At 59.7% G+C, this 27,080-nt stretch overlaps 4 protein-coding genes across 4 annotated transcripts; 1 reads left to right on the top strand and 3 right to left on the bottom strand.

Moving 5' to 3' along the window:
• Positions 1-11,211: 11,211 nt before the first annotated feature.
• CLDN23 (claudin 23) lies at positions 11,212-12,546 on the top strand. The gene has a single exon (XM_005436701.3). The coding sequence runs from the start codon at positions 11,430-11,432 to the stop codon at positions 12,126-12,128; it is 699 nt and encodes a 232-aa protein (XP_005436758.2). The 5' UTR covers positions 11,212-11,429; the 3' UTR covers positions 12,129-12,546.
• A 1,063-nt stretch (positions 12,547-13,609) lies between these two features.
• LOC114015247 (protein crumbs homolog 2-like) lies at positions 13,610-14,996 on the bottom strand. The gene is made up of 4 exons (XM_027801716.2): positions 14,867-14,996; positions 14,543-14,779; positions 13,997-14,420; positions 13,610-13,772 (listed from the first exon to the last, which is right to left on the bottom strand). The coding sequence occupies exons 1-4, from the start codon at positions 14,916-14,918 to the stop codon at positions 13,610-13,612; spliced, it is 876 nt and encodes a 291-aa protein (XP_027657517.2). The 5' UTR covers positions 14,919-14,996.
• Positions 14,935-17,610, bottom strand: LOC129737517 (low-density lipoprotein receptor-related protein 4-like). Its single transcript, XM_055695851.1, has 7 exons — positions 17,275-17,610; positions 16,792-16,993; positions 16,556-16,720; positions 16,067-16,267; positions 15,435-15,978; positions 15,105-15,288; positions 14,935-14,974 (listed from the first exon to the last, which is right to left on the bottom strand). The coding sequence occupies exons 1-7, from the start codon at positions 17,325-17,327 to the stop codon at positions 14,935-14,937; spliced, it is 1,389 nt and encodes a 462-aa protein (XP_055551826.1). The 5' UTR covers positions 17,328-17,610.
• A 39-nt stretch (positions 17,611-17,649) lies between these two features.
• Positions 17,650-25,179, bottom strand: LOC102057798 (very low-density lipoprotein receptor-like). The gene is made up of 17 exons (XM_027801692.2): positions 25,083-25,179; positions 24,862-24,981; positions 24,439-24,564; positions 24,132-24,338; positions 23,829-23,997; positions 23,528-23,696; positions 23,053-23,278; positions 22,180-22,395; positions 21,650-21,958; positions 21,190-21,402; positions 20,389-20,997; positions 19,748-19,963; positions 19,291-19,529; positions 19,079-19,208; positions 18,572-18,750; positions 18,269-18,455; positions 17,650-17,904 (listed from the first exon to the last, which is right to left on the bottom strand). The coding sequence occupies exons 1-17, from the start codon at positions 25,177-25,179 to the stop codon at positions 17,675-17,677; spliced, it is 3,642 nt and encodes a 1,213-aa protein (XP_027657493.2). The 3' UTR covers positions 17,650-17,674.
• Between the last annotated feature and the right edge of the window lie 1,901 nt (positions 25,180-27,080).

Raw genomic sequence — 27,080 nt, 5'->3', positions numbered from 1 at the left:
TACAAGCAGAGTGCAATACTGCCTGTCCCCAGGTAGGTATCACCTATGGAGAAGGCTCATGCAGAGTGTGGCGAGAGTCCCACCAGCACCGAAACAAGTCAGGAGACACCAGTCTGATTGCTGCCAGGAATGCTGAAATGCCAAGGTACCGTGCCAGGCTGTAACGGGCAACAGGCACGGTACCTTGGCATCGGTACAAACTGGCTCTTGGGAAGTGCAGAATTAAACCACGGAGGGATGAGAAGATATACAGTATGTTTCTGTGCTATTACCTTTCCCAGGGGCTGTTTTTGCTAAGATAAGATTTGACATCTCAAGAGCGGCATCGGACAAACCCAGCCCCCCTTGGTATTTTATCACTGGGCAATGATTTATGGAGCAGTCCAGGAGCAACTCCTAGCAACTACCTAGCCAAGGTAGAAAAACCCAGCAGGATCAGAACTAGATCCCATTTTGCTTTGTAGCTATAGCTGACATCAAGCTGAACATCTTTCTGAAAGGTCAGCCCTGCAAAGGCAAGCCTGCTGGCACAGTACTGGGCTAGAGCCATCAGTCACCGAGTGGAATTCTCTGTCTGGTGTAATGCCAGACAAACTCTGAACCAAAAGGGAACCTCTGTCACGAATCCTCGCACCTCCTCTAAAAATGAGCACCAGGGGTGGATACTGATCTCTTCCTGAATGGAAGGGAAAGCCTTGGTCCCTGTGCGAGGTTTACAGCTGCTGACCTTGTCTTCTAGCTATGTGGGCCTGCGTGCCTTCATTGAGATGGGCCACAATGGGACTGGGAAGGGCTGCATACACTGTGCGTAGAAAATCTGCAGAGCAGCTGAGAGCTGGAATTTGTCCTGTGAGTAAGATGAGCTCCTACAGAATGAGTTAGCGGATGTTTTAGGTGATTCATTGTCTTCTGATAACTGCCCAGGTCCTGAGGCATTGCTGGCATGCAAAAACAAGGTAAGTCTGGGTGAATCAGAGGGCTGAGGGAAGAGTATCAGTGGTAGTTAGCAAAGATGTGCACAACTTCATTCAGGAACCAAGCTGTAAACTGCCATTCCAAGGTCTGAAACTTCCTGGAAAATCTGGCTCTTTGCTGCCAGATTTGGGGTGTGCCTTGGGAGCAAGCCCCTTGCTTCATCCACCAAAGGCAGGTACTGGTGTGAAAGGCTAGAAAAGCCAGGCTGAGCTATCTGTATGGGATACTTTCTGCCCACCCTCCAAAAACATGTCCAATGAGTCCTCTGTGCGAGGCAGCAAGAGATAAGGCCTCACGAGTGCTGCCTGGATGACATTGGGTGTCTCCAAAAGTTTGGAGCACCTTTGCTCCCATCTCCTGCTGGCCTCCAGGACACAACTCCAGATTCTTTGGCCTTGGCTTCTCCACCAGGCACCTAAGCTACAATAATTTGTTTGCATCTACAACTGCCAAGGGTATTTGACATCTTGAGTATCCACAGGTTACTTTGGAGAGGCCAGATGAATGGAGAGGTCTGGAGGATGAAGGAGGAAGCAAGGAACTCAGTGCCACCTCATACCTACATCACCACTAGCTTCTCACTTTAAACCAGAGGTCAGGCATTTGTCATGGAATGAAAAGGAGCAGAAAACCCAGAAGACTTTACAATGCAGCTCAGTGGCCTTGTATATGTCCCAAGGCAAACTTCATAATTATACCTTATCCTAATTACTGCTGTAGCAGCAGAGACAGCAAACAACGGAACAGGCACCAGCACCCAGGGCACCCAGGGCAGTCCTGGCCATGGGAAAGGATGCAGGCATTCCCAGCCCTAGCTATTAAATCCCAAATTCTGGTGCTCAGGAAGCTCAGCAACAAGCCTGCAAGTTCAGACATTTCAGTAAGGCTATTTCAAATGCAGTGGCAGGCCTGAGGGAGGAATGCAAGGTCAGCTCTTCTGCATGCGCTGTGCTTCCATTGTACGTATGAATAATATGGGGCCACTTCACAGGGCACCAACACCTGGCCAGAGAAAAAGGAAGGACTGCTGTGTCCAAGTGCAAGGCAGATGTGTTCCTGATGCAGAAGAATAACCCAGCTTTGGTAAGTATTGAGTATTTTCTTTTGCAGACCCATGGCAGCATTGTGTGGTACAGCCCTCCACAGTCTCTGGGCCAAACTCCCTCTCAAAGCAAGACTATTGCCAACACTGGTGCAGGCCAGACAGCTTTGTCTGACCAACACTCAGAGACCCCCACGTGCAGCAAGCCACCACCACTCGGAGGACCTGTCCCAAGGCTGCCTCTTCTCTTGGGGGAGATTTTGTTCCTAATGTCCAGGCTGAAAGCCCCGCGCTGAAGGAGCAATCACCTCCGAGCTGCTTTTTTATAAAAGGGAGGAAAGAGGAAAAGAGAAGAGCAGAAGAAAGATCTGAGAATTAGCAAAGCTCAAAAGTTTGCAGGTGGCCTTAGGCTGAATTGACTAGCTCTGTGCCTAATGTTTGCCTTGCCAATGGTGGCTTACCAGTGAGAAGATAACTTGTATGCTGAAAAACTAGTGATGGGCATAAGAAACAGCAGTAGGAGGGTGAAGAGGAAGGACCAAGGGCTGAGACCACACCATTGTTCATTTGAGAAAAGCAAATGGAAGAAACTGATGACTCTGCTACCTTTCTTGCATTTAACTTTCACATAAAAGTTGAATCTAGAGTTGAATAACTCACTGAAGGGATCAATTACCCTCCACAAACCACCAAGATAAAAAGATAACTAGCTGAGACTTTGCAGTCTCCCTCTTAGGCACCTACAGCAAAACTCTTGCCCCGGCATTTAGCCATGACGATGAACAGAAAAGGGGTCGGGAAATGGGCCAGGATTGCGAAAGAAGAGGTTCACGAACTTTCATCTAGGTGAAATGTGTATGAGCTACAGCAAACCTCATTATCAGAGGAGGAGTCGTCTCCAGTTCCCAAGCCATGCTCTCCAAGAACTGCTGGAGGGCTAGAGTGGAACCAAGGAAATGTCACGGAACGAGGCACGGCATCCTGTTTAAAAGGCTTGAAGACAAGTTATAGATCCATATTTCAGTGTCTGGAAATGGACCTGCACACAGGATTAACTCAGAGTCACCAAGGGGTGTAGTATGGGGGCTGAGGAGCAGACAACTGGGATTTCTTAAGAACTATTTTACACCAAACCATTTAAACTTCCTCTCTCAAAGATCTGACAGATAAAGGGGAAGCAGCAGATGTGATAATTTTGACCTCCACAGAAGACTTTGTGTTATCCCATTCAGACTTCTTGTCAGAAAGGGAAATACCATCTAGATGAAAGTTGGGTGTAAAATTGGTGCAAAAATAGCACCTCGATCTGGTGACAAGAGCTATTCATGGCTTACAATCAGACTAGAAGGACACATACAGAAAGGAACAGCAGGAAAACGGTCCTGGCTTTCGTATTATTCAATGTTTCCATATTGTGGGCTAGAAGCCACGCTACGCTGCCTTACAAATATTACGGATAATGTCAAAGAAAACAAGACCAGAGGAATGCCAGAAAGTAGATTCATCAGATAACCTTAAAGACCTGGCAAAACCAGGCTATTACATCAATCAGATGAAATTCAATCAAGTCAGGTGTGAAATACCTGGAAAACAGATGGATCTAACCCAAGGAAAGAACGGGACATGGGATGACACAGGCCACAAACCAGGCAGGGGAGCAGGCTCGAAGCAAACCTGCCTCTGGCGGTGGAGGGGAGGACATATTGCATGCGTTAAGGATGTTTGTAACTCTATTCCCATCCCTGAGTAAGTGTCAGGGACCAAATCAGTGCCACAAAGGGGTTCATAATTAGGGGATGGAGACAGTTCACCCTAGCTTTACCCTGCCTATGGCTGCCGTGTCTGTCTGCCCTCTCCTTCCTGCCCAAGTGGCTGGCAGAAGCAGGGGTGATTGGGACAGGCAGCTAGGCAGGGCCAGCTGCTCTCGTTACAGGTTAGCCTTAATGAAACTCCACTGGGTTGGGAATAGCGTTGCTTACCAAATTTCCATGCGGCACGCGGCTTATGCTTGCTTCAAGAGGGAGCCGATTCCTGGAGGGGGCTGTGGGCAGTGAGTGGCAGCCTGCCCTTGGACACCCCCAGAGAAGGGCAGCCCTGCAGCCAGCCACAAACACTGATCACCAGAGCCAGATCCATGAGAAAGTCCCATCTGAGTGGGGCACAGGCCAACGCCACCAAGTAGAAACCTCTCCTACCTGCCAGAGCAAGAATGATCAGGCTACCCCATCCTGGAGGCAAGACCATCATCCTGCAGGCCTCCACACTTTCTCAAGTGCCTAAAATCCCATCCATCCATATGATGGCTTCCCACCATCACCAGTATTAAGCCCCTCAGTCTCTGAGTGAGGGCACCCTGACCATCCCAGGGCCAACCGGCAGGCAATTTTCTACTTCATGTGAGCAGTAAGTCCTGCCAGGCACTTCATTCAGGCTGCGGCACACTGAGCATCCTTCTGGGAGCCAAGTGGTTTCTTGGAGCTTTGAAGCAGCCTGGCATTTTAGGAGAAGAGAGGATTTCTGTGACATTTCATAAAGAGCTTTCTCACCCTGGTGATTTTTTCAGCCTTTGAAATTCAGGAGCAAAAAGTCCTCCAGGTAGGGCTACCAGAGATGCTGTTTACCCAGTGATTACTCATTTTTATTACAAGAGGATAGGAACCATGGTGATCGGTGATATTCCCACTCACAGTCTCCTCCTGCCCCAGCCCGTAGGTCGGTGGGTGTTTGGCCAAACGTGTATTTGAACGTTCAAATGACAGTTCTGGGCAGCACACAACACTTTGGGATTGCAGGGGTTGCCTGGTGTCCTCCACAAGGGAACACAAGGCTAGAAAGAAGCAGACGCTGGTAGAACTGCAGCGTGCAGATCTAGAGGGGTGGGGTTTTACCTTGGTGTAACAGGGAAGGCACAAGGTACCCAAGACTAGTCCTGCTCTGTCTGTACCTCTGCTTCACATTCTCTGTGGCTGGTGATTTCACTGGCTTCTCCATGCCAAAATCAACCAGTTTTGTCTCCGCTAATGTACTCACTGCCTCAAAAGTATGTGTTGATGGTATCAGGCACGTTGAAGGCAGGCTGTACTGCATGGATCTGACACCTTGCCAAGAAGAAAAGTATTTTCCTTTCACTTGTAAGATTTCTCTGACTAACCTGGAAGAGTCCTGTGCTTTCCTCCAAAGGGGGCAGAATCCTCTTGTGGAGCAAAACCGGACAGTCTGTTCACCAGCAAATCACAGGGGAGTGAGACGCAATTATCTTTCCATCCAAAACTATCAGAATAAAATACTCATAGACAAGAAGTCCCACTGTTTCTCAGTCCCCAGAACAGGCATGGGACACAGCCGCCTCCTGCCCAGCACTTTCTCAAGAGGAAAGGTTTAAGCAGGTCTTTTATCCTGCAGCCTTGGCCATACGTCCAGTGGTTTGACCCACAGAGCTGACCGAACTGCTAGAAAATACGTCAAGGCACAGTCATGAGCCATCTGCTCTCTGGTTTCAGGCCTTTGAGCCTGACGAGAGATCAAAGTACGTGCAGATGAGTCACATTTACAGCAACTATATGAACCCCATCACAAAGCACTGCTTTTGCCTTGCCAGTTGCAACATGCTCTGCACTCATGGGTATTGGCATTGCCCTTTAGCTCCCAAGCTCTGTGGCCCAGGAACTGGACAAACATGCAATTTCCACAGCCAGACACAGCTTAAACCACCCTCTTTTCCCTGTCTGAAAAGAGCTGCACCTCCAAAACCCAGCACGAGACATTCGTGTCCAAACCACTCTCAACCATTTCAGGATTGAGTCAGACAAAAAATAGACATTGCTGCAAAAAACACTTCTTATATAAGCCTCTGGTTTGAAAGCAAAGACTCAGAAGCAGCACTGGGCAATCTGGCAAGTCCAAGTGCAGCAGTTTGGAAGTGAGGGAGTTTGAGGGATGAATGAATACCTGGGGGGCGTCTAATAAGGCTTTCAACAACTTATTCCTAGGATCTAGTCTGAGTAGTGTTCAGAGTCACAGCTGGGCTGCAGAAACAACCTCAGTGCTCACTGATGGATTTGCTGCTCCCTGCAGGTGTTAGAGGATGCTGCCCCCCAACTGCACGGGTGTATGCAGCTCCCTCACGCTGGGTTTTCAGCAGGGAAACAGCCAAGACACTTATGGGCCACAAGTCTGAGTACGACAAACTACTTCTGGGTCACAGCCCTGGCTGTGGGACCTGGCAGCACGGGGCTTGCAAGCCCTTGCACACCTGACACATCCCTGGCGTCTGATAACACCTCTAAAGCGCATCCTCGGGGCTGCCGTCACCACCGGTCTGGAGGCTGGCAGGTCAATGGGCAAATGGAAGGCTAATAAATCTGCTTGCAGAATTCACGCCCTGACGGCTGGAGGGCTGGGACAGACCTGTGTGCTGGGTGCCAACCACCACTGCCTGTGCTCTGGAGAGGACACACAGATGCCTGTTCCATATTCAGCAAGCAAGGAGGACTGCAGACCCTGTCTTGCCTGGGGGCTTGTCCTTGGCCTCCCGGCGGGCACAAAGGCAGTAGTGTGCGTGTCCAGGGAGGAAGCTGGGAGCCGCTCTGAGAGAAGCCCATTGCAACTGCAGCTGTTTGCACAATGCAGAGAGTGTCCCGGCTGCACTCGCATTCTGCCTGGCCTGTGGCTTGAAAGCAATGAGTCGCCAATGGGGAACCCCCATTTTGCACTCTTAGAAACTCCCCCCCTCCAAATTCTAGAAGAAAAAACCAGCAAAATGTAATGGTCAGAACAATATCCTTCAGCTTGGACACCTGCCTAATGAGACTTTCCTGTGGGACAGAGACTGAGGAGAGGCTTAGACGACCAGGTCTAGTGTTAAAAAACCAGTACAGGCTGTTCAAGCCCCCCTGCTTTTCTCCCAGCCTGCAGGGATTCATGGTTCCAACAGAGAGGCAAACACAGGTGGCTAACGGACCTGTCCAAGGGGCTAGACCAGAGGAAACTACAACTTCCCCCAAGTTCCCCCAGGTGCTGTTCCCAGCCAGTCCCCATCTTCTGCAACACAGAGGACACTGCCAGGCTCTGCAAAGTGAATTCTCCTAAAGTGAGAGAAAGGGAGAAGGATTCGCAGCCAGAGTTTGTTGTTGTGCCTGCTGGGCACCTGCCAGACATAGGGCAGCCCAGGGAGGTACAGCACATATGCCGTGTCCGCAGACCCACCTGCCACATAGCCTGGTGTCCAGCGTGGGCTGAGGTCACTTTGAACCCAAGAAGCAGTCAGGTACGATGTCACTTGCGTGACAGGCAGGCAGTGTGGTGGTATGGGAGAGAGCTTGCCATATGCGATGCAGGCAAAGCCCCAGGGTCAGCGGGATGTAAACAGGAATTACCAGCTGCAGGCTCCTGCTAAATAGCCCTGGCCCTGGGTCTTCCCCGCATGGCAAACAGGATGCTGAGAGATCCTGCTGCTGAGGACAAGCCCTGCAGTGGTGAAGGGAAGGGGGTCAGAACAAACCCCTCACACGCAGGTGCTCCACCATGGTCTCGGTGTCACAAGCTCAGCAGACAGCACAGGGGCAGAGCTGCCTTTGTGCAAGGAAAGTCTTCTCTCCAGAGACACTTTTGGAAAGCTCAGCTGAACCTGGGAGTCTGGAACAGACCTAAGGATTGCAGAGGAAGCTTTGGAGACTGTTGCATGCCTGTGTCCCCCAGCTATGGTCATTTCTGGCATCAGGCAAGGCCTAGCTATTACACCAAACTCTGCTCGGTGTGATAATCCTGTAACCCAAAAGCCACTAGTCCTACCCACACTGATCCTACACTGAGCCACTGTCAACAAAGATACACTAATACTTGTCCAGTCTAGGGTCCCGTCACCACCAGTGGCTGGAACTGGACACCCAGGGAGGCAGGAAACAGGCTGAACACAGAAATATAGCCCTGAACACATTCCCAGCCTTCAACAATGCAGGGTGTCAGAGGCTGGAAGCAGCAATCTGACATCAATAGCCCATCATCGATATCTCCCCCACCCCCGCCTTCGAATCAATCTCTGGTCTGGAATCTGACCATCCTGCCCTGGTTCTTTTCCAGTTCCAGTTAGCTCAAGGCCTTCTGCTGCTCCTCTAGTTTACAAATGTGGTGTTAAAAACTAGTAAGAATAAAATGCAAGCTAATTCAACCAGACCTGGACAAAGTTTCCAACGTGTTCTTAAAGAGGTGACTTTACCAAGGTAGGAAAAACTAAGTCACAGCCTTGAAGAAGTAGGAAACACCAAGTAAGGTGGCCCTTCCCACCCAGCAGCTAGGGAAGTGTGGGAAGGAAGGCAGTTTCAGCCAGACCATTTTATCTCTGAGACCAGATGGCGTTAAATGCTTCCCCAGAGCTTGGAAAGGGCCAGGCTCTGCTTTGAATTGCTTTTCATACCACATCATTAGAAAGTAAAAGGGAAGAAATGAACAATCTATAACTTTGTGGCATCGGGAAACAGCTCTGTTAATCCTGTTTCCTTCCCCAGGTTTACTCAGGGCAGGTCATCCAGCATCAGGGCCCCATCACCTAATCTGCTTATCACTGCCCTGCAATCAGGAGCCTGGGCACCAGTCCAAAGGGCAGATGCATCCTCCTGGGCATTGTTCATAAATTAGAAAGGGCCAGGTTGTTAAACCCGACCCTGTACTTAATTGCAATTCTGCCAGCACCCAGTTTCTACTTTCTGCTGTAGATCCAAGCAGTGGCCACCTCCCAAACCCAAGCCTGTAGGAGCGAGGGCAAGAGGGGCAGAGCATCACTGGGGGAGTGGACAAGAGGAGAAGGAAGGTGCTGCGGGGAGAGGCACCCTAGGGCAGGCACTGCAAAGCCCAGTGGGGGGGTACCTGTGGCACCCCTTGCATCCTGAGCAGTAGGTGTTTAGGTTTCTTGGCCTTGTCTGGGAAAAATGTGGGCAAATCCAACAAGATGCAGAATTTCTCCATCTCTAGCAGGGCTGGCACACAACCCACCCATACAACTGGGGTGGGGAGTAAAGCCCTCACCAGCCACACGGGTAACCTTAGCAAAAAACCACCTGATCTCAGGAGGAGCCAAAAGGCACTGACAGGCCTTCATCCATGCCATCCAGCTTCCTACCAGCCCTTTCCCTCTGCCTCCCTCTCTCCCAGGAGGACTACATCTTCTCACCGCCAACCTCCACCTTGCATCTAGATGGAAAGGAAAACACAGCCTGCTGCAAGAGTCAGGACTAGAAGATTTCAGGCTCTTTCAGTGCCTGCTTCAGTCAGGGGTGGGGGTCCCATAGCAGAAGGCAGCCTTGGGCAACACATCAGGCAGGCAGCATTTGCTGTGTTGGCTGGGCCCACAGCTCCAAGGGCAGTAACGGGTGGCTTGGCACGGAACCAATGGCTGGAATAGGGTAAAAGTTAAAAAAGTTAATGGGACAGAAAAAGAAACAGCAACCTCTAGCTTAGTTTTTCAGTGGAGGAGTGCCAAATTTTAGCAAACTACTAGCTGCGTACAACAAAGCCAGGTGTCCTCAGTCTGGAGCTACGCATAGCTGGCTGCCAGCATTGCTGCCCTGCAGATGTGGCTGGGGACACGGGCCCAGCCCACCCCTGCCTTCCAGCTGGGCTGAGATCCAGTGATCCACAGCTCCACAGTCATCCCTGGAACGATTTAGCACCTAGAGACCAGAAGGGCTTCGGGGGTACCTGGGGAATAGCTGTAGGACACAGGAGTGGGGAAGGGAGCCGGGGAGCAGCTGGTCCAGCACAGACCCACCCAGCTCTCCAGGTGGCCAAGGCCACAAGAGCAGCCGTGCAGAGATGCCGTGGGGCACGCGTGGGGAGCCCTCCGCATCCCCTGGGCTTGCTCATGCCGAATGAACCCACAGAGGATGCTGCCCCCTCCTGGGCTCAGCGTGACTTGCAGAAATTCAAGGAAACCTGGAGAGGCCTAAGACCGCTGCTTTGGGGGGCTCAAAACCCCACTTACGGGTTCTCAAACGCGTTGACTTCCCCCACCTATCTCAGTGGACACTCCAGGGACTTCTTCCGCCGAGAGCCAGGCTGCTGCACCCGCGGATGGCCTCCGAGCGCAGCCTGGGAGGGGAAGAGCAGGGCCAAGCTCGGGAGCGGTCCCTAAAGACCAGGGAGATGCTTGCTGGGATGAAAAGCAAGATGATGAAGGCCAGGGGCTGGGAAGATCTCCTGAGCCTGGGGAGGACCACGAGGTCCTTACCAACTGCGAGAGCTGCTAGCTTTTCATCTCAACTAATGATTTTCATAAATTAATTCAGTTGACAATAAAATAAATTCCCAGCCAGTTTAATTGAGCCATAACAGGGTCCTGTGCTTCCTCAGCAGGGCGGAGTAGGGATGGAGCGCTGCCAAGTCCCAGGGTGACGCCGAGACATCCCAGTGCCACCTGCAGTGGAGGGGGGTGTGTGTGTGACTGCCCCCGGCATCCCAACCCCGCGTAGCAAGGGGACAGCGGCGGCCAGAGCTCCCGTGGGTCCCCCAGGCTCTGGGGAGGTGCTGCCCCGCCGGCCCTGCCAGCCCCTGCCCCTACCCTCCCCTGCCCGGCCGGCCCTGCCCGCCCCTGCCGCCGCTCTGCCTGCCCCTGCCCTCCCCTGTCGTTGCTCTGCCCTGCCCGGGCCCTGCCTGCCCCTGCCCGCCCGACCCTGCCCGCACTGCCCCTGCCCCTGCCCCTGCCCGCCCCTCCCTGCCCGCACTGCCCCTGCCCCAGCCCCCCCGGCCCTGCCCGCACTGCCCCTGCCCCTGCCCGCCCCTCCCTGCCCGCACTGCCCCTGCACTGCCCCTGCCCCAGCCCCCCCGGCCCTGCCCGCACTGCCCCTGCCCGCCCCTCCCTGCCCGCACTGCCCCTGCCCCAGCCCGCCCCTCCCTGCCCGCACTGCCCCTGCCCCAGCCCCCCCGGCCCTGCCCGCACTGCCCCTGCCCCTGCCCGCCCCTCCCTGCCCGCACTGCCCCTGCACCGGCCCTGCCCCTCCCTGCCCGCACTGCCCCTGCCCCAGCCCCCCCGGCCCTGCCCGCACTGCCCCTGCCCCTGCCCGCCCCTCCCTGCCCGCACTGCCCCTGCCCCAGCCCCCCCGGCCCTGCCCGCACTGCCCCTGCCCCAGCCCCCCCGGCCCCGGCCCTGCCCGCCCGGCCCCTCCCTGCCCGCACTTCCTGCTGCCGCGGGCGCCTCCCCGCAGCCTGGGCACCGCCGGGACGGTGGCTCCGCGGGCAGCGCGCCGCACCGGGGGTGCCTGGGACCGCTGCCCTACCGCGGGACAGCGCCGGGGCACCAGTTCCACCTCTCCTGCCCCCGGGTGAGGGGGCGGCAGCAGCGAGCCCCCGCTTCCCCGCGGCCCCCACGGACGTTCCCGGCCAGCAGGAGCACGCTGGAGCCCGCTTCGCCGACCTGCCCGGCATGCGGACACCGACGGTGATGATCGTGGGGCTGGTGCTGTGCCCCTGTGGGCTCCTGCTGACGCTCACGGGCACGCTGGCACCCAACTGGAGGCAGGTGAGCCTCATACCCAACCAGCCCATTGACCTCGTCCTGGAGCACGGCATCTGGGACATGTGCAGAGAGCAGCAGAGCAGCCACGACCGCCGCTGCGGGCAGGCTGATGAGTTGGGCTACTTTGAGCAAGTACCCGTGCGGGTGGCCCAAGGGATGATGCCCACCTCACTGGTGCTCACCCTCGTGGGGTTGCTGGTGGCTACCCTGGGGGTTCGCTGCTGGCAGAAGGAACCACGGCACCCGCTGGCTGGGGCGGCAGGGCTTGTGCTGCTCCTCTCGGGGCTGCTGAGCCTCGTGCCTGCCTCCTGGTACACCCACGAGCTGTGGGCGCTGCCCGCACCGGCTGGCAGCACCCTGGTTGTAGGCTACAGCTTGGTGCTGAGCTACTTGGGAAGCTGCCTGGAGATCCTGGGGGGGCTGACCCTCGCCCTCAGCTTCCATCACTGCTGCAAGGAGCACAGGACCCCCAGGCTGCCCCCCAGCCCTGTGCTGGAGGCTGGGTCGTGCTCCACCGTTGGGGCTTACCATAATCCCCGGGATGTGCTGGAGGACGAGCGAGATGGACAGCAGAGGAGCACCCTGCCTTGTGACTCTGACTTCTAGCCCCAGTGCAGGGACAGCAGCGGGCACCGGCCAGCCTGGCTGCCTGGCACCGAGAGCAGTGCTGGCTCCTGCCCCTCCAGGCTATGCCCTTCCCATGGGGTACCTCGGAGCTGGCTGGAAGCAAGACCGAGGACCCGGCTTGAATCTCTGTAACGTCCTCAAAAGACTGCTGTGCTCCAAGTCCCACAGCTGTGCCAGAGCCGTGCCGGGTTGTGGACCAGCCCTGGCTCCAGCTCTTCCATGCAGCTTTTAAGCTCATCCTCCTGCACCATGCAGCAGCTTGGGCAAAGGCAGCTCCAGTGTTCCCTTGTGACCAAGGTACAGGTTAGCACCATGTAGCCTTCAGGGCTGGGAATAGTGGAGGGGAGCACCTCCCACATGTCTCTGCTCAACTCAGGGCTGTGCAAACAGGAAAATAAATGAAGGGGAGCGTGTCTATGCTGTGGGACAGTTATGGGATTTCTGCTAGGCAGGCTGGGCTGGGAGCCAGTGGACACAGGTAACCCTGGGCTTTGCCTGAAGCAGGGAGGAAAGGTCTGTAGAAGGGGACAGGTAGCTTTTTAGCACCTTCCTTAAGGACTTTTCCCCCATGGTCAAAAATCAGCTCTGGAAGAAGTTTCTCTTTCCTTGAGTACAGCCACTTTTGGGGGGCAGAGATCACAGGGGAATAAAAATAGCACGTATTTCCCCTTTCCTCATCAGCTTGGTGGGAGGCAGTAAAACTGGTCTCACTGGTTTGTAAGGGACACTCAGGAGGTCACAGCTGCACTATAAAATCCTGCTTGGCACCCTGCATAACAGGGCAAGAGCTGAGCCAGCTTCCTTGCAAGTCTATTCAGCCAGATTTCTGCCCCAGGTGAGCCCAAAGCACCCTGGTCAGCAAGCCTTGCTGCAGGGGGAGGGTGCATCAAGATGCCCTGAGTGTGGTTAAGGGATGGTACAGGATGCACCCTGCAGCAGGAGATCAGATTCAGGTGGCTCAGAGAGTTTGTCAGGGTTGGAGACTTCCCGAAAAACCTCCCAAAGCTTTTTGCTCTGGACTGCAAGTTCTCTAGAGCTTAGAAATCTGGGAAGAGCAAACCAACCTCTCCTCCCCGGCCCACACACAAACTACAATGGCACTAGAGGTGCTGCACAATGTTCCTTTATGAAAATACAGTGTTCGGGTGAGATGGTCCTTTCCTCAGCGGGGCTGGCAGCTCCTGCAGAGATCGTAGACAGGTGCATCAGGGATGAGTCAGAGCCAGCCTCCCTGGGCACACCGGGCACCTTGGCACAGGGCCTCCGGCCACAGGCGGAGGGGACAGCCCCTGTACCAGCTAGACTCCAGGCACCCCCAGCTCTTGTCCCTCTTCCCCAGCTTGCCTCAAGAGTGGGCACCATGCCAGCACTGGGCCTGGGGAGGGATCTGCATGGCGGGTGGGTGTGTGTGTGGGGTGCTGGGGGTGTCCTTGGGGCACCCCAGCATGGCAGTGGGGTCCCTACCAGGGCCTCCACCAGATGCTGCTCACCTCTTTCCCATCGTAAGCTTCATTCACAAAGGTATCACTCTTGGGGGGAAGCTCTTCCTCCTCATCCTCTTCCTCAGGGTCACTTTCGCGATGGTACAAGGTCAGCACCCGAGTGGAGGCAGTGCTTGAGGTCCTGGGGAGAGAAAAAAAAAGTACCTTGATGATGGCCTGGCCATCTTCTAGAGACAGGGCAGATCCCAAAGTCCTGCCACAACCCCTGGTAATAGCCTGCTGGGGTGACTGGAAGTTTCCACATAGCCCAGGAATGCCCCAGGACACCATGCTGTCCCTGGGCAGGGAGACCCTGTCCCTCTCCAGCCCCAGTTGTACCAGGCACGGTCGAGCCCCAGAGCTCACCTCCTCCGCCCGTCCCGCCTCCGCATGTAGGCCAGGGCCCCCACAGCAGCAGCAGTGAGCAGCAGGAGCACAGCCACCCCCAGGACGATAGGTCCTGCCACGGGCTGCACCTCTGCCTCCTCGCAGTAGTCGCCACGATAGCCCAGGGCACAGTGGCAGGTCACTCGCCCAGCCTCGATGGCGCAGTCCCCACGCAGGTTACACGTTTCGCTGCTGCATGGCATGGCCCCCAGCACCTCCTCAGTGCTGGGGGGTTCCAGGAAGGGCTTTCCATACTCCCATGGGCCAGAGGTGGTGGGCAGGCTGGGGCCGGGCTGCCGAGGCTTGGGTGCAGCTGTGGGTAAGGCTGGTTTTTGTTCTTCCACATGGGACATTCCTGATGGTGCCACCACGGGGACCTGTGTTCCCATCTCTATGGAGGGACCTGGAGGGAGATCGGCAGAGACCCAGGTGAGACCCCCTTTCCCAAACTGGGAGACACTGGGCAGAGCCCCCCTGTGCCCAGCCAGGCCCCCCTGTGCGCCCCAGCTGTGGGCAGGCACTCACAGTCAGCCTCATCAGAGCCATCAAGGCAGTCGGGGCGCCCATCGCAGACCTGCTCTCTAGAGATGCAGCCCTGGAGGTCAGGGCAGGCCTGGAGCGGGGCTCGGCAGGGCAGTGCCAGCGTGCACGCCACCCCACGCACCAGGTGGTAGCCGGGGGAGCAGCGGCACAGCCGCCCTGTGGGGTTGGGCAGGCACAGCTGGGCACAGCCCCCGTTGTTCTTTGCACAGCCGTTGGTGCCTGCCAAAACAGCACAGGTTAGCACGGTCGTTGCAGGGCATGGCTCAGCCCCCTAGATGCCCCGGGCTGGGGCAGCCCCAGACCCACCTTCCTGTGAGAACTGGCTGTAAATCCTCATGGCGACCAACTCCTGCTCCATGGGGAACCACCAGCTCTCAGCCCGCTCCAGCCGACTGTGCCAGATCTTGCTGGAACCTGGAGAGACATGGGGTCAGCATTGCTGCACATCCCCCTACAAGGGTGCAGGGGGTGGGAGGTGGGGTCCCCCAGCCTGCCCTTCACCCCGGGGAGGGGCAGCCTGCACCCCACAGGGACTGGCAGAGACCCCTGTGTCCTGGTGCAGTAGGAGGAGCCGGACAAAGCACAGCAGATGGACTCGCCATTGTTTGAGGTCGTGCTCCAGAGCAGGAAGCCTTCTCCGATGGCAAAGAGCGAGAGGCCGTGCAGCCCTTCCCGCACCACACGATAGTGGGATCCATTCAGCTCAACGCTGCTGATGGTGCCTCTCTCTGCAGGGCACAGATGTGGGGACATCAGATGGGGGGGCACAGAGGGCTCCAGGCTGCCCCTCAGCGCTGTGCCAGGCTGTGCCCTGCAGACTGAGCGCCTGCACCACTGCTGGCCCTAGCGATGCCCCGGCCCAGCCCACACTCACCACAGTCCGCCCAGTACAGCCGGGTGCCAATACCCCCGAAGGCAAGGCTAGTGGGAGCCCAGGCTTTCCTCCAGACGGCTCTGCGGTTGGTGCCATCCATGGCTGCGCACTCCACCGCAGCGCCCGGCCTGCGGCTGCCAGCCGCCGTGACAAAGCACATGCTGGAGGCACGAGGGCTCAGCGCCAGCCAGGCGGCACCCTGCAGCCCCTTGCTGAGCAGCTCCAGGGCCCACCGTCCCCCGGGAGCTGCCACATGGATGCTGGGCGGCTGCCCCCCAATCCAGTACAGGTTCCCACTAAGCCAGTCCAGGGCCAGGGATGTAACGGTGCCCTCCACAGCCACCACCAGCTTCCAGGACAGCCGGCCCCAGTCCTTCAGGCGCAGCAATCCGATGGAGTCGCCCCCCACCTCTGCAAAGTACAGGCTTTTGTCTTTCACCGAGTAGTCGATGGCTGACAGGCGGCCCACCTTGGCCAAGGGCAGGGCCTGGTGCGGGGGAAGGCCTTGGGATCCAGCCGTCGTGGGCAGGTCCTTCAGGTAGACCTGGAGGAAGGAGGCAGCACTAGGAGGGGGACCCCACTCTGACAGCAGGAGGACAGCAGCCCCCAGGGCCAGCTCCAGAGGACAGTACCTGTGTCACGGCTGCCGGTGACACCAGGAGGGCAAAGGCCGAATCATGGAGGGGCAGGCAGGTGGTCTCATTGGTGGCCAGTGTCAGCCCAGTGGGGCAGCGGCACTGCCCAGCACGCCCGGCGCTCAGCAGGCACAGGTGGGAGCAGCCACGTGCCGCACAGGGGTTGGGGACCATAGGGCGCAGGGCTGGGTGCATCACCTGCGGGAAGGGCAGCCTCAGCCTCACAGCCCCGTCAGCACCCAGCAGCGGGGCTGAGCACAACTGACACCACGCTGTGCTCCCGAGGCCCAGGCACAGCCCAGCTGGGGCAGGACGGTGAGGCAGAGATGCTCAAAGAGGACCAGAGACCCTTGACCACAGGTACCGCTGCCCAAGGGCCGTACAGAGGTCCCCAGTGCTCTGCACTCAGAGGACAGCAGGGTCGTGCAGGGTCTGAGCCCCAGCGGAGCCGGAGCAGCAGGGTGCAGGGATCCCCCCCGTAGGTACCTGGAGGCCATGGGGCTGCCCGTGTCGCTTGAGCAGCACGGTCCTGTTCTTGCCACTGGCCTTGTCCACGTGCTGCACAGACCATGCCTTCCTCTCTGACCAGTAGAGCTGTTCCTCGCACACCACCGCCGCAAAGGGGCTCCGGACCCAGCTCAGGTGCAGGACCTGGCAGAGAAGCCATGAGCGCCCAACCCCAGCCCCCGTCAGGGCCCCATAACCAGAGCCCCACCACACACCTTCACACTGGTGCCATCCAGGTGTGCAGAACCGACACTACCCAGCTTCTCATCCAGCCAGAAGATCCTCCAGGTGGGAAGGTCGAGGGCCAGTGCTGTGGGCCAGCCCAGCCCCTGGGCCAGCAGCACGTGCCGCTGACTCCCATCCATACTGGCCTTCATCAGCCGCGGGTGGCTCCCCACTTCTGACCAGTACAGCAGCCTGGCGGGAAGAGAGGTGCTGGCCCCTGGACCTGCCACAGCACGATCCCAGTACCAGGGCAGCCCAGAGGAGCAGTGTGGAGTTCCCATCCCATCCGGGACACACTGAGAGCTCCCCAGGACAGGACAGGTGCCTGGGCTCCTTCTTCCCCAGTTGCACAGCCCCCGACAGCACCCGGGTGAGGCCATCCCAACTCTTCCCCACCCCATCACCTGCCTCTGTGGAAGAAAATGGGGCAGGGATGGCAAGGAAGTCCCCAAGCCTTCCTGTCCCAGCCTTACCCTGCCAGAGGCTGAAGCACAAGGGAGTGGGGCTGGTCCAGATCTCCATCCATCACCACAGTGTAGTCTGGTATCCCTCGCCAGGCAGCCCCCAGGTGAGTGGCCAGCACCTGCCCTGCTGCCCCATCTGTCCAGTACAGGTTTCTCCCAAGCCAGTCCACTGCTATACAGTCTGATCTCACACCTGCAATGCTCCCAAGAGTCAGCACCCATGGGTTACAGCTGCATGGCCTTCTGGCACAATGCTCCCAGCCCACGTCCCCTCCATCCCAGGAGCTCCAGCTTCCCCCAGCCCTGCTCCCACCAGCACCTCTCCATGGAAGGGGACACAGTCTGGCACCCCGCTGCTGCCTGGAGATCGCACAGCCATGGAGATGCCGGCCCTGCTAACCTCACGCTGTCACAGCCCACCTTTCACTACTGTGCCTTTCTTGCCCAAGTCAAGGCCCTGCCAGCGGATGCTCTCTGTGGCCAGGTCCATCCAGAAGACTTTCCTCTCCACCAGGTCATAGTCGAGTGAGAAGACAACGCGATCCTTGTCAGTGGCCAGCAGAATCTCCCAGTGCCCACTCCGCAAGCCATAGGAGAACAGCTCTGACTGCACAGCCACCAGCAACATGGGCTCTGGTCCTGGAGCAACACAAAGCCACCCGGACCCTGCTCAGCACTGGTGGCCCTGCAGCCCCAGCGCATGCAGGCAGGGAACATGGCACTCGCAGGTGTCGGAGCCTGCTGGGACTTGGCCCTACTGCACAGCACGCTCCCCAGCTAGTGCAGGTAGATTTGCTGACTGGCCACGGGCTGGCAAGCAGCAGCTCACAGCTGAGTGGGGCCTTGGGGGCCACGTAGCAGAGGGGACAGGGCCATCTGCAGGACTACAAGGCTCCCCATGGGGAGCATGCACAGGGGGACAGGTACCCACCAGCTCCTGGTGTACCCTAGAGTGCCAGGGACACTCGGCACTGCTGAAGCGCTGGGCTTAAGCAGGGCTTACCGGTGAGTTTGCAGACACGGCCGTCGGGCTCCAGCAGGTAGCCAGGGAGACAGGCACAGCTGTAGGACCCCGGCGCATTGAGGCACGTTTGGCTGCAGGCTCCATCACCCCGCTCCACACACTCGTCTATGTCCACACAGGACAGACCGTCCTCGGCCAGGCGATAGCCTGGGTCACACCAACACCGCTGTGGGGAAAGGGACTGTCAGGGTACCCCCCTGGGGACACATGAGGCATCCTCCTGCAGCTGGACCAGGGCAGCATGACGGGGCAAGCCCCTGGCCCAGGGCTGCTGACACTCACAGGGCCCTGGGGCGAGGGGTAGCAGAGGTGCGCGCAGGACCGCTGGCAGGGCACAGAGCAGTTCCCCCCCTCATCTGAGCCATCCACGCAGTCCTGCCGTCTGTCGCACACCAGGGATGCATTCAGGCAGGCCCCCAGCCCACACGGGTACTCGTGGCTCTGGCAGGGAGCAGGCTGGCCTGCAGGGACATGCAGGGAAGGCTGCCCTGAGCCTTGTCCATCAGCTCCCTTTGCTCAGCTGGGGCAGAATCAGTGGCTCCCACAGGGTGCCTCAGAGCTCACTGCAGTCACGTCCAGAGCTGTGCCTGCAGTCTGGCTTCAGGCTATCCTAATCCCAAGGCCACCAGCCCTACAGGCATCACAGCTATCTAGGGCCTGGAGCCACCACAGATGCTGAGAAGAGGCCTTTCACCTCGGCACAGACACATACCCCCTCCCTCCATGCTGGGCACCCACCAGCCACCCCCGGGTGAGACACAGAGGGGATAAAAGCAGGGTCTTGCTCACAGCCAGCCTCGTCGCTGCCATCCGTGCAGTCACGTTCCCCATCACAGCGCCAGACATCAGGGATGCACTCACGGCCATGGGAGCATCCCCACTGCTGGTCCCCACACGGCTCTTCCTCCCAGGGACAGCCCTGCAAGAACAGAGGGTGAACAGGGCCACCAGCCCTCCTGGGAGCGAGCGGGGACATGCTGTGTCCCCACCACCCCACTCACCTGCTCATCTGTGCCGTCCCCACAGTCAGCAGTACCGTCACAGCGCCAGGCCTCTGGCACACACTCCTTGCTGTGGGGACATGCCACCTCACCGGTGCGACAGAGCAGCGGCCGGGGCACGGTGCAGCCTTCCTCATCCGAGCCGTCCCGGCAGTCATGGTCTCCATCACAGCGCAGGGCCAGGGCCACGCACTGCCCACTCCGGCAGGAGAACTCAGCCGGGCCACACTCCTTCGGCACTGTGAGCAGGGACAGGGCTGAGCAGGGGCACCATCCCTGTCCCCGTCCCCATCCCACCAGCACAGACATGGCACTGAGCAGGGCACAGCTCCTCTGGCTGCTTGGCAGGTTGCCTCAGGCAGTGCCTGCTCCTGGACCCACGGGAAACCTGGTGCACCCGGCTGTGGGGGCAGACCACCCCCAGAAGCCCCCATCCCATCCAGCCCCAGACTCTCACCACAGCCCTGCTCATCGGTGTAGTCCAGGCAGTCGGCATGGCCATCGCACAGCCAGCTCTCGGGGATGCAGCGGGTGGCGGTGTCACAGCGCAGGGCGCACTCCGGTGTGGGGCTCCAGCAGCCTGTCTCATCTGAGGCGTCAGGGCACTGTGGCGTCCCATCGCAGCGCTCCCTGGCCTCAATGCAGGTGGCTCCGCTGGCACAGTGGAAGGCTCCTGGGGAGACAAGGGGCCTGGCTAAGTCTGCAGCAGGCAGCCAGGGTGCCCAGACCTCTGCTAGCCCCCCAGCAACCTAGACTGGCTCCACACTGCAGTGACAGGGCTTGATCCCTCCCTAGTCAGTGCATCTCTGACAGCCTAGCTCCCGAGCAAGGTGACCGAGGCAGTCTCAGCTCAGCCACATCTAGGTCACTGCAAGCAGTGGGGCCAGCCCTGTCCCCTTCTGACAGGGCCTCCAGCCCAGTGCCAAGCTCAGAAGAAACCAGTATGCCACATCAGAAGCATGCCACATCACAAGCACCAGAGCCCAGGACACACTTAGACCTTCCCAGATCACGATCCCACCAACCCCACCAGAAAGCAGCCATAAGCCCTGGTACAGGGCAACCCAGCTGTGCAGGTGACTGAAGAACGGCTCCTACCTGGGGTGTCACAGAGCTGAGCACACCTGTCCTCATCAGAACCATCTGCACAGTCCTTCTCCCCATCACACACATACTCTTGGGCCACACACTCGGTGCCATCATGGCAGGGCACGTGTGTGCGAGGACAGGACAGATGGAGAACTGGGGTCAGGGGGTGCGCAGAGCTGGACGGGAGGGGTGGGGTAGGTGGTACTACCCGTGCAGGACTGGTTGGGTACTGGGTGGTAGCAGCTGCTCTTGGGGCAGAGGTCTTGGCTGGCAAGGACCGAGTGGTGGCGGTGGTACTGGTGGTGGCTGGCCGCACAGTGGTGGTCTTGGTTGGTGTGGTCCGGGCAGTGGTTGGTGCAGGGGTGGTCTTGGTTGGTGTGGTCCGGGCAGTGGTTGGTGCAGGGGTGGTCTTGGTTGGTGTGGGCTGGCTGGCAGTTGTTGGTGTTGTGGTAGCCTTGCTGGTTGGTGGAGGAGTAGTGGTGAGTGCAGTGGTGGTCTTGCTTGGTGTAGGTCTCCTGGTGGAGGTTGCGGGCTGAGCAGCAGTGGTGCTTGTGGTTGTCTTCATAGGGATGGTCACAGGTGGAGGGAGTGGCAGGGCAGACCCCTTGCTTGGTGGCACTGGCAGAGGCACAGGCATGGGAACATGAGCCTGGATTTGGGGCTGTGCCCTCCCCACAGCCTGGGCACCTCCAACAGCACCCGGCATGGCCACGAGCAGCCGGGCACCCAGCCCCAGCTCAGAGCACTACAGCCACCCAGCCCCATCAGGTACACCACCAGCACCAGGCACAGCGCCAGGGCCACTCTTACCAGCCTGCAGCTCTGAGCCCACGAAAGCCACCACTCCCTGCACGCCTGCTGCCGGCACGGACAGCAAGAGGGCCAGCGTCCTCCGGTCCCACAGCAGCAGAGCTGTCCCGTTTGCCGACACCAGGTATGGCTCGAAGGCAGCCACGAGGCCGTGGGACCAGCTGGGTGCCAGGGTGACTGCTTGCCGCTTGGTCAGACTGAGCGCCCGCAGGCCTGTGGGGCAGAAGTATGGTAGGACCCTGGGGCCTGCAGGAACCCCTTGTGGCTCACCCCACGCCCCCAAAGCCCACAGCTATGGCAGGGACCTCATGGCTGAGGCCAGGGGCTCGACCATGGGACAGAGGCTGTCCCACGAGCACCCCACTGCCCAGGCAGGGACCTGCTGCATGTAGGACATGGCTGTCACTCCTGCCTGTGGTGACTGCCTCCGCTCTCTGCTCCAGATACCGCCAAGGCTCACCCAGGGCTGAGCTCCAGAGCAGGGTGAAGGCTCTGCTATCCATGGCCGCAGGCAGGTCTCCAGGCCACGTTTCGTTCCAGACATCCCACGGAGCACCTCCAGACAGGCTCAGCTGCTGCAGGGGCTGCCCACGGGCTAGCCAGTACAGCGTGCCCCGCCGCCAGTCCAAGAAGAGGTGCTGGATGCTGCTGCGAGCACGGTGCAGGATGCGTGGGGACATGTCAGATGCCCGGATCACCCCGATGTCCCTCCGGTTACATGCAAGCCAGTACAGGTCCCCTGAGCGGATGTCCACACGGGCAGAGCAGACTGGGCAAGAGTAGGTGAGGGAGCAGTTACGGGGCTGTCCCATGACCCTTCTCCTCCACCTGGGTCCCCCCTGCCCCTGAAACATGCACAGCCGCCCAGTGCTTTGGCACGGCCTCAGTGTGGGCGCCATGGGACTGCTGTGCTCTGCACCCAGGAGACTCTCAGGTCTCAGGGAGCACCAGGAAGGGCAGCGTGCCCTCTGCCACTCCATAGGGTCTCACCTGGCAGCCTAGTCGCAATGGCCTCTCTCCTGCCAGGGTGCCCCACAACACGCAGCAGCGTCCCATAGTCATCTGTCCCGTAGAGCACTGACCTCTGCCAGTCCACATCTTGCAGGTGGAGTGGCTCCTTCCACTCCTGCACCCGTCTGCTGTGTGCTCCAGGACCCACCTGCACCAGGAAGATGGCCTCCCCTGATGCATACACGATGGACAGCTCTGCAGGGTACAAGGGCAGTGTGTGAGCATGGCCCCAGGGGCAGTGGATGGGGTTGCCAGCATGAACAAAGAAATGTAACAGCACTGGTGTGTGCTGGGAACATCATCCCATCCCTCTGACTCCCACAGGGATGCATCCCACCCCAGACAGCCAAGCCCACCTTGCAGACCCTGCTCACCTGTGCACTTCCCCGAGGGCAGGAGGAAGAGCCCCTCTGGACATGCACACTTGTAGCCCCGAGGGTGCACAGGGGACAGGAGGCAAAGGTGACTGCACAGGCCTGGAGCACACGCAGCAGTGTCCCCTGGGAGAAAGGGAACATTAGAAGCTCAGGCAGCCATGACTCCCCCTGCCCCCGCCCCCCCTCCTGATCCCCAAAAGCCACAGGCTGTCCTGGGGCTACATACGGGCCCCAGGCAGGGTAGTACTGTCACATCAGGTAGGAGGGCTGAGCTCTACCCAAAGCCATGGGACTCAGCAGCTTTCCTAGGGGTTCATATGTCCCCTCTGGCGCAGCTCCTCGCCACAGAACCAGGAGAGCCATCGCGCAGGTCCTAGCGATCTCCAGGACCCAGCACAGCTTCCCCTAGCACCCAGCGAAGTGGCAGGGGTGCTGCCAGCCCTGCACTGGTGTGGACGCCCAGCAGGGTACTCACGGGGAGGCTGCTGCAGTGCGTGTAACACAGAAAAAGCTGAGACAGGGGCACGGAGCAACACTGCGTGCTCCTGTGGAGAGGTCCAGGTGGATGACACCAGCTCTGTGCCATCGGTCCAGAAGAACCGGCTCTCGAACACAGCCAGGCTCAGTGGCTCCGTGTGGCTGCGCAGAACACCAGGAAAGGAGTGGCGCCCGCTGCCATCTATCCGCAGCGTCTCGATGGACTGGGGACAAGGCAAGGCACAGTGACCATGTGGCACCCCCACACCCAGGCACTGTCCACAGCCACAGGGGCTCACAGAGGCTTCTTCCCCCCTCCCAGCCCAGGGACATGGGCCAGACCTGGGCATGGCTCCCTGCTTGCACCCATGCCTTGGCCATAGCCACAGGGGAACAAGGACCACCCTCCCCACTCCCACCCCATCGCCTGCCAGCACCTGGGTGGTCAGAGCCCTGCTGCCCCACATTCCTACCTCCTTGTACTCGCTGATCCAGTACAGCCTGCCAGCCACATGGTCCAGATTCAGCCCCACAGGCTCCTCCATGGACACCACTGTGAGCTCCCGCCGGTTTGACCCGTCCATGCCGGCTGTAGCAATGACTGTTCGGCCCCTTGGCCCGCGGTTGACCCAGTACAGTGACCTGGGGGCAGGCACTAAGCACCCACTTCATGGCATAACACCAGTGCTGCCACAGCCCCACAGCAGGCACAACACAGCACCGGCATCGCGCGCTGAGGAGCGCGGAGCCAACCCTAGCTTACTCGCTCCTCACCTTGCAGCTGGGTGCACTGTCAGCTGCTCTGGTGCCACATCCTTCCCCAGCACTGTCACATAGCCCCGACCATCGCCCAGTGCCGCACAGATGGCTGCAGGGTGGCTGCTGGCCCAGTACAGCTGCCCAGTGAACCAGTCCACAGAGATGCTGTTCACCTCCCCAGCATCTGCAGAGACAGAGCAGTTTAAGGCACACTGTGCTGCTCTAGGCTGGGAGGCAAAACCCAGGCTGACTTTTCCTCTAGGGAAAAGGCAGGGCTGAGGTGGCAGACCAGCTCTCAGCACCCTCGCTCCTCCTCACCTGCATATAGGGGCTGTGTGCCCTTTCCCGGGTGGCGAGCACGGAGCTCGCCCTCCTCTGTCAGCCAGTAGTAGGTTTCTCGGAGCAGGTCATACACCAGGGCACGGGGTTCGGTCTCAGTGGAGAGCAGGGGCCGGTAGGCTTGGGTCCGCACATCCAGAAGGGCTAGGTCCTGCCCCACAGCCACCAGGACCTGTGTCGCGTTGTCTGCCAGGGCAAGGGAGATGTCACCCGGTTAGCAGGGATGTGGTTAGCTGGGGGCACTGCCCAGCCCCTCAGACAGCCGGGGCTCCCCAGCAAACCCTACCTGCCACTTCACAGGTGGTGCCATGCCACAGGGTGTAGCCCTGGAGGCAGGCACAGCTGAAAGCGCCTGGGGTGTTGTGGCACAGCTGGCTGCAGGGGCTGTACTCCAGGGAGCACTCGTCCACATCTGTGGGGACAGGCACAGCCAAGAGCCTGCCGCGTGGCTGGCTAGCTACTCCCAGACAGCACTCATGCTGCTCCCCAGGGACCACGGGCAAAGTTCCCTAGATACCAGCACCTGGGACCCAGCCCCGTAATGCACCAGCTGCCGCTGGGATGTCACCCAGACACAACCTTTGCGGGCCCAGGCATGACACATGGGTAGCAGCAGGGATGAGGCAGGTGTTCCTGCATAAGCACCGGCTCTGGCGGGACCCCACTCTCAGTGTGTGCCCAAAGCGTGTGCAGCCTGTCCCCTCCTTACCAGCACAGCTCTGCCCGTCTGCCTGCAGCTCCCAGCCAGCCCCGCAGGAACACTGCACTCCCCAGTGCGTGTCAGCACATGTCTCCATGCAGCCCCCATTGCGTACAAAGCAGCTCCGACCTGCAGGGACACAGCGGAGGGGTGACAAGACACAGGACAGTCCTGTGGCTGCCCCCGGCCCCAGCCACGTGGGCAGTGGCCAGCAGCTCCACGCAACTCACCACATGTGCTGGGCTCATCGGTGCCGTCCAGGCAGTCATCCTCATCATTGCACATCAAGGACTCCAGGATACACTTCCCCTCGTCGCACCGCACCATGCCAGGTGGGCAGGGGGCTATGGCACACACAGCTCATGTCAGGAGGGCAGACCGATACCAGGTGGGCACAGGGGAAGCCATGGGTCCCAGACTTCTGGGGAGGCCCCGCAAAGCACAAACAGGTTCCTGGGATGCTTGCCACCATCCCAAGGGGAGCTGAGGCCCAGGAAGGAAAAGTACCCCCTGCCTCACACACGGCCTAGGCAGGTCTTGCCCCACTGAAGAGCATCCAGCAGGCTTGCTTACCGCAGACGTCTTCATCCGATGAATCGCCACAGTCATCAACCCCGTTGCACTTCCACTCAGCCATGATGCACACCCTGTTCCTGCACTGCCACTGCCCAGGCAGACAGGGCTGCTGGGGACACCCCTCCTCATCCCAGCCATCCTCACAGTCCTGGTGCCGATCGCACAGCTCCCAGTGTGGGATGCAGTGGTGGGTGCCGGGACATTGCACCTTCTTTGCTCCGCACACTGAGGGAAGACAGCAGCACTTGCACCGTGCCCTGTGCCCCCAGCCACCCACACTCGGCGTCCCCAGCAGAGGCTACATACCACAGTCCTGCTCATCAGAGCCATCCAGGCAGTCAGCAGCACCGTCGCAACGCCAGCTGCTAGAAACACACCGGCCGTCGTCACACTGCCAAACATGGGGGTCTCCACCACAGGCAACATCTGCAGGGACAGCACCCCATCACAGGGACCAGCACAATCACAGGGGTCCCCTTCATCCTGGCATGGGGCAGGTACCAGCAACGCCCAGGGGGCTCTGCCACTGGGCTGGCCCACAGCAGCCCCCAACAGGGCTTTCTGGTGTGGGATACAAGAGGCGTCCCCACGCCACAGACATCCCCCAGGAGCTCTGGGGCACACAGGTCCCTGCAAGGTGCCACACTGGAGCCACTGGCAGAGCCAGCAAGGAGTGAGGTGCCACTGGCCTGCCCCCCCCAACCCCAGGAGCACCAGGGTCCCTCAATGCCTGCATAGCGCAGCCCCCCGCAGCCCCCCCACGAGAGGGGAGGGGTGTCAGCTTCCCCCGCTCACCACACTGCTCATCTGTCCCGTCAGGACACTGCCGCTCGCCATCGCAGAGCCAGGGAACGGGGATGCAGCGGTCACCGCAGGTGGCCTGGCGTGAGGCTGAGCACGTTGGGCCGGCGGGCGCTGCGGGAGGGAGCCGGGGCCGCCGTCAGCCCGGGCGGCTGCACCGAGACCCGCTGCGATACCCCCCCCCCCCCCCACCAGCTCCCTGCGCGGGGGTCCCGGCACAGCCCCGCGGACGGGGGTCTGATCCCAGCCAGGGGCACCCCAGGACCGCCTGCGGGGCTGCGGGAAGAACTGCAGCCTCTCGCTCCCCCCCAGGGATGGCAGGGACCTCCAAGCCCCCTAAACAGCGGGACGGGGCTCCTCGGGGCGCAGGGACCCCCCAAGCTCTCAGGGCGGGCAGGATGCCACAGGGGGCAGGGACCCCCCAGCAGCCCATAGCGGGGGGCTGCGAGCATCCCTGAGGCGGCGGGCGCCCACCGCAGCCCCTCGGGATGGGACCGAGTCCGATGCCCCCCCTCCCTCCCGGTCCCTGCTCACGGGCGCGGCGGGTCCCGGCGCCGACGGCGATCCCGGCCAGCAGCAGCGGCGGCGGCAGGAGGATGCTGAGGAGCGCGAGCAGCAGGCGGAGCGGCGGCGGGGGGCGGCCCATGGCGGCGGCGGAGGGGCGGCTCCGGGGACCCGGCCGGCGGAGGGGAGCGCGCTGCCGCCGCCGTCGCCTTTATGCCCGGTCGCGGGCAGCCATTGGGCACCGCGGGCACCGCCCGCCCCCGGCGGAGACCCCGGCCCGCCCCGCCACCGCGGGGGCTGCGCCGGGCTGCCCGGGGGGGGCTCCAGGCGGGGGCCGGGGGCCGGCG

The sequence above is a fragment of the Falco cherrug genome, chromosome 1 (assembly GCF_023634085.1).
Source record: "Falco cherrug isolate bFalChe1 chromosome 1, bFalChe1.pri, whole genome shotgun sequence".
NCBI lineage: Eukaryota > Metazoa > Chordata > Aves > Falconiformes > Falconidae > Falco > Falco cherrug.
Note: the sequence above shows the minus strand (reverse complement) of the source record. Positions and strands in the feature narration are given on the sequence as shown.

Excerpts from the sequence above, each read along its gene's own strand:
- CLDN23 (XM_005436701.3), top strand. The coding sequence starts at position 11,430 with ATGCGGACACCGACGGTGATGATCGTGGGGCTGGTGCTGTGCCCCTGT.
- LOC114015247 (XM_027801716.2), bottom strand. The coding sequence starts at position 14,918 with ATGGAGCAGGAGTTGGTCGCCATGAGGATTTACAGCCAGTTCTCACAG. Across the intron at positions 14,780-14,866 it reads CAGCCAGTTCTCACAGGAAG|GCACCAACGGCTGTGCAAAG; the intron begins GTGGGTCTGGGG and ends CTGTTTTGGCAG. Across the intron at positions 14,421-14,542 it reads TGGCTCTGATGAGGCTGACT|GTCCCTCCATAGAGATGGGA; the intron begins GTGAGTGCCTGC and ends ATCTCCCTCCAG.
- LOC102057798 (XM_027801692.2), bottom strand. The coding sequence starts at position 25,179 with ATGGTGCGGTGCGACGAGGGGAAGTGTATCCTGGAGTCCTTGATGTGC. Across the intron at positions 23,697-23,828 it reads ACAGTGCACCCAGCTGCAAG|GTCACTGTACTGGGTCAACC; the intron begins GTGAGGAGCGAG and ends GCCTGCCCCCAG. Across the intron at positions 19,209-19,290 it reads GGGACGGCACAGATGAGCAG|GGCTGTCCCTGGGAGGAAGA; the intron begins GTGAGTGGGGTG and ends CTGTTCTTGCAG.
- LOC129737517 (XM_055695851.1), bottom strand. The coding sequence starts at position 17,327 with ATGGATGGAGATCTGGACCAGCCCCACTCCCTTGTGCTTCAGCCTCTG. Across the intron at positions 16,268-16,555 it reads GGCAGCCCCATGGCCTCCAG|GTGATGCACCCAGCCCTGCG; the intron begins GTACCTACGGGG and ends CCCTTCCCGCAG. Across the intron at positions 15,979-16,066 it reads CACCGGCAGCCGTGACACAG|GTCTACCTGAAGGACCTGCC; the intron begins GTACTGTCCTCT and ends TCCTTCCTCCAG.